Here is a 6,020-nt window from a genome sequence, read left to right as displayed (position 1 = left end):
ATGGCAATTTCATCATTTTTTAGGGAGTTGGGTTACTTTACTTATAGAAGAGTTTTTTTTTAATGAAATGTTTTGTAGAATTATTACTAGTTAGAGTTGATGGTAGTAGTAGTAGTAGTAGTAGTAGTAGTAGTAGTAGTAGTAGTAGTAGTAGTAGTAGCAGTAGTTGCAATTCTTTCATCTTATTAGTAGAATTGACATTTCAGGAGCTTCAGTAAACTATTCCAAGTACTATTCTCTTTTTGTCTTGACAGCGCGACCATTCCCGCCTACTTCAGCATTCGATGTCTGTAGCCGCCTATGCCCATCACCGCGGCTACCAGGTAGTGGACACCTTCAACATGACCACGGCCCGATACAGGCATTTCCTACAGGGGAAATGTGCCTGTCATTTCCACAAAGTAAGTCTACTCAGTCACCATGTATATAATTTTAACTGGGTTTTTTAGGTCAAAGGTCGTGACTGAATTCTCGTATTTTTAATGCAGTAGACTTTTGTTATTTTTTAGAGCATTTTTGGGATATTGAATACTTTGGTAAACGTCTCAGAATTTGACGAGGCCTAAGGTTCCTGCTTAAAACGTTCTATTTTTGTGCAAGTTAATAATCATGAAGACTTGTTCTTTTTAGTCATTTTCCTCCTTTCAGGTCGTTACCGAAAGTAAGCCGGGCAGCAATCAGCTGTTATACCACGTAGAAGGTGAAATCAACGCCATCTATACGAACATCCTAGCAAATGCTATCTGTCAAAATTACGTCCCTGGAAGATGATGACGAGTGTAGATACTGAGATTGCTATAGCCTTGAAATAATCTGTCTTCACGAGAGAGAGAGAGAGAGAGAGAGAGAGAGAGAGAGAGAGAGAGAGAGAGAGAGAGAGAGAGAGAGAGAGAGAGTATCCTTGTGTATATAGTGATATCGCCGTAATCATCATTCAATATTATTATTATCATTGCTTTTCTTGGCCTTCATCATGATCATCGTAATTTATCTTTTCGCAAACGCAACATGACACAACATTTCATTCCTAAGTTATGTTTCATCCTAAACCCAATTCCAGAGAAGTTATTGAAGAGTAAATTAAATAAAAAAAAAAAAGTGTCGGAACTACGTCAGCAACCCTGGTGGCTGTGACGCCAGATAAGTTCCAGTTAATCAGTCAGTAAGTAATTCTGTGTTTACCTGCCTCTCAAATATATGATAAATATACTTTGCTACAAAAAGAAACTGAATTTAGTTATTTTAATTCGGGAAATTGGTAAGATTGGAAGAAGCCTTCCGTTTTGATAATGATGATTTTTTTTAATAGTAAATTGTACGTATTTTGGTCCCTTCGCGTTTCTTTTTGTAATTGGTATTTGAATGTTTCTCTTATCAAAAGAATCCTCTTCTGTAGATCATTATGATTGTCTTTGTCAATGCAAATGTCACCAGATATAATCATTTTCTTGCAGTTTCCCTTTTCATAAAAGCAACCCTTCTATTATTATTATTATTATTATTATTATTATTATTATTATTATTATTATTATTATTATTATTATTATTATTATTATTATTGTTGTTGTTGTTGTTGTTGTTGTATTTGCGGTATTAATCACGGGTAGAGTAGTTTTATGATTTTCCATTGACTTGCAGGCTTCCTTATCAGATTATTCTGTGATATCTCTTTAATGACGGATATTACAACATAACTGAATATTATATATATACAGTACATACTGTATATATATATGTATGTATACGTATATATATGTGTGTTTATGTGTATATATATAAATATATATTTTATATATTTTTATATATACATGTATGTATATATATAAGTTAATCGGTTACATTAAATGTAGTTTATGTAATTTATAGAACATTAATATATTTAATTTCAGTGTCATTGCAACTGGTACTCTGTCCAGGCGATTTCAGCAGCAAAAGCTACTGTCAGTTACCACTCTATTCATTTATCCCCCTACATAGTGTCTTCCGGGATAACTGAACTGTCTTTCTAAAGATATGTATTCCCTAGGAAAAATTTCAGTTCGTATTTAACGAGATCGGTAAGGAAGTTGTAATTAAAGTTCGTGCGTTAATTTCAAGATGTCAGGATTAAGCAAAGCACTTAAGTGAAGCAGTTTTCATGAGACTCAAAGAATTCTTAATCGTGTAACCGTGCAAATATGGACAGGACACCTTTGGGCTGATTTTAATGTCCAAGTAATATTTTTTTAACCCACCATGTTTGCATTGATGGTATGAGGTATGAGTTCCATTGTAATCTGTAATGTATTTATTTTTTCATCCACATGTTACTTCATCGCTAGTGCAGATATGTATGGAAATGAAAGTGTAAAGTGTGTGTGTGTGTGTGGTCATATATGCACATATATACTGTATATATACACTTAAAGTTTCAACCTAACAAAAAAAAATAGTATGTCTGGGATTAACACGTAAATCTACACGCCTACCAATGGAAAGATCAACTGCATTTATATTTATAATCATAAGTGTATTGATTGGTAATGCCACAAGAAGATACTCTTAATGGATTATTTGATCTCGGTGAAGTGCTTTCTCTGATAAGTCTTTGGTATCAGTGACGCAAACTTGAGTGATTTCATGTGACACATTTCTTGGCTGATTTTATAAAGCGTTGATCATAGTTCTCGCTATGTGAAACTTCGTGGTGGCTACAGTGCATGAAATACCTAGTTTCCATTTATTTATGACTTGTAAAAAATCAAGGCTGTGGTTTTTGAGAATTCTGGAAACTCGTCAGTAACTTGTGCTTCAAGTGCCTGTAGGTAAACACTTATCTGGAACTCGGTTGCAACTTTTTATGCAACCGATTATTATTCACTTGTATTCAAAAGTTTCAGCCCTGGTGCTTGTCTTTATCAGTACTTCATTTCTATTACAATATACTAGCAATTGATCTGGTCTAAACTATCGCTCCTAAAATGCACAACTACTCATAATATGTAGGACCAACATGAGCCATGTTCCTAAACTGAGAAAAAGTAAAACACCTTGAGCAAACAGTAAATCATTTTATATGCAACGAAGATATAATCATTGCATTTCGCTGGACATTCACATTATTTATTACTGTACCCAGATACAGCCATGTTGCAAATACAGACTCGTTGCCACTGACATCAAAATGAGCATAAATGTATGTTTACTATATATTTTTGTTGTTGCGAATGTGTAACGTTGATATAAATGTCCAGATTTATAAATTAATCTCTCCATTTTCCTTTGCCGTTTAGGAAGATTTTAATCAACATATGCGAGTATGAAAGCCAAAGGTATTGTTTGTAATTAAAAAGAAACGCTGTAGTGTATAGCTACTCCTCTTTTCAGTATGTAAGTGAAGCTAAAATAGATATTGAATCAAGTAATCAGATAGGATTACGTAGATATTTTGTTACTTATATTTACTACCTAGATGGTACTATGATAGACATTGTATTTGTACTTAAACATTCAAATGAATTTTAAAGTAACACAAGCTTGGACTTTCAAGTAAGTCTTCCATGGAGAAGTATATTCCTTGGGAAAATGGACGCGTCGTTTTCTGAGTCACTTGTTCTCCTTCCTCATAGGATCAAGGTGGTTGACGTTTCAAGTGTTCTTTCGAAAGAACATTTCTTTTTGCTATGTTTTGAAAGATAAAAATAAATATAAATAACCACCCATAACCATACTGCACTTTATATTATATTTTGGTAGCGATGCGAGAGGATGTTACGATTCACATTGAATTTTTTTATTGTCCTTGAGTGTTGAAGGACTGGAATCATGGTTGCAGTTGGAAACTTGTTATTTTATTATTGGAGTGAGCAGTACTCATCAGGAATGTGTATTATAAGATTAGCCATTATATATATATATATATATATATATATATATATATATATATATATATATATATATATATATATATATATATATATATATATATATATATATATATATATATATTATATATATATATATATATATATATATATATATATATTCTATATATATATATATATATATATATATATATATATATATATATTATACATGATGTGTTTGGGGACTGCTTGAAATAGCATGTATTTATTTCACTGGAACTAATTATATATATATATATATATATATATATATATATATATATATATATATATATATATATATATATATATATATTTCAATGTAGAATCCCATTTGTAAAGGGTATATTAAGTCTAGAGTACCCTTGAAACTGTCCATGTACTGTAGGAAATGTGAGAACGTATATATATATATATATATATATATATATATATATATATATATATATATATATATATATATATATATATATATATATATTATATATATATATATATATATATATATATATATATATATATATTATATATATATATATATATATTAGTTTATGTAGATACTGTAAATAATGTATTGAAATATTTTTGTATAAAATTATATAAAACATATCAGCAATAAAACTTGAATATCAAGAAGAGAATCTCCCTTTTTCATTCTCAGTTCAAAAAGGAGCTGCCTGTCAACTTTTGTGTATTTCCTATATTTCCTAATCTCAGATTATGTAAAGGTTATATTCATGTTTTTGAAAAAAAAATGTAGATTTTGTAGAGTGTGTTTATATGCAAGGAACACGATGAAGGACACTTGCTGTCTCAAAAATTTATACAGCTCGTGCTTGTAATGTAATCATTTTTAATTATGTTTCCCATGCATTTGTGTCTCGTCCTCTATTTTGTGACGGTTAGAAAACGAGATTTAATAACTGTAACTATTTTATTTCCTCCAAACCTTTTAATACTTTTTAACACGCCTGATGTCCTAAATTCTCTCATGAAAAATTCATTTATAATATTTTATCTCATAAAGAATATTTTTTGATGGATGTGTTGTCAGAATTCTTGAGCGAGTGGTTAATTTTAGCCGAAAAATAGATACAGATTTTGTGCTCTGTGTTAATTGTATCGAGTAGCTTTTTAAAGCTTATATTATGATTTATTGTATAATGGAATCAAAGAATCTCAGTATAAACGTTGGTATATTATAGCAATGATCAGTTTTTGTTTTGATGTACTTGTAGTTAAAAGTGGTCAACGACATCTCAATCTTGGGTATCACTTGGTCTATGCAACTGAATGTTGATGTAACGTAACTATTCACATGAGAGGGAAGGAAATAGTTCATGATCATGTATTGAAAATTCCCTGCTTTTTCTCACTAGAAGCCAATCAACATAGAAGATACCCTTGCACTCATGTGCACCACAAATGAATATCCTCCAGTCATGTCTATACAAAGGTAAGTTTTGTCTTCAAATATTTTTGTGACAGTTTTGAAAATTAATTTTTGGAGATGTCTCGGCAAAGATGGTGTGTCGACCGTCCGTATGCAGTAAAACTACCAGCAAATGTGAATGTATGCCTTTTTATTATTTAAAAATTTATTACATTGCTGGGAGTTAATATTTTATTTGATGGTTCCGCAATGTTTTTATAAAAATGAAAGTGCGAGGGTTATCTTATCAATTCCGTTTTAGATAATGCTATCGATAATTGCCTAATTACTAGGAGGGAATGCATTATTCAGCTGTTTCTTATCTGTAATTTACAGTGTTATCCTTTTTTCGTTTTTTATCCCCAAAAGTTATATATATATATATATATATATATATATATATATATATATATATATATATATATATATATATATATATATATATATATATATATATATATTGAAAAACGTGAATTTCTCCGTAGGACGTCCAAGTAATAACTAAAGTCAGCGTTGCTTCAACGGACCATCAGTTTTTGTTTATATCAGTTTGACGCACTGCATTTACTGTATCAGTTTTATCAAAACCATTTACTTGGTTTTGGCTTAATAATCATGGTATAATTTAAACGACCTTTAAATTTACGAAACGACTATGGAAGTACCGAAGATCTGCGCGAACGTTTCTAATTGCTTAGTTTTAA

General features: G+C 30.4%; 1 protein-coding gene across 1 annotated transcript in view; it reads left to right on the top strand.

Annotated features, from left to right (window-relative positions):
* The window catches only part of LOC136849818 (cadherin-like and PC-esterase domain-containing protein 1), a 183,513-nt gene extending 182,646 nt beyond the window's left edge, over nucleotides 1-867 (top strand). The window contains exons 21-22 of the mRNA XM_067123272.1: nucleotides 255-401; nucleotides 649-867. Of these exons, the coding sequence (XP_066979373.1) occupies nucleotides 255-401; nucleotides 649-771 (270 nt within the window). The 3' untranslated portion in view covers nucleotides 772-867. The remainder of the gene's footprint in view (nucleotides 1-254; nucleotides 402-648) is intronic.
* Nucleotides 868-6,020: the final 5,153 nt, after the last annotated feature.

Source organism: Macrobrachium rosenbergii, chromosome 21, assembly GCF_040412425.1.
Source record: "Macrobrachium rosenbergii isolate ZJJX-2024 chromosome 21, ASM4041242v1, whole genome shotgun sequence".
In the NCBI taxonomy this organism is placed as follows: domain Eukaryota; kingdom Metazoa; phylum Arthropoda; class Malacostraca; order Decapoda; family Palaemonidae; genus Macrobrachium; species Macrobrachium rosenbergii.
Note: the sequence above shows the minus strand (reverse complement) of the source record. Positions and strands in the feature narration are given on the sequence as shown.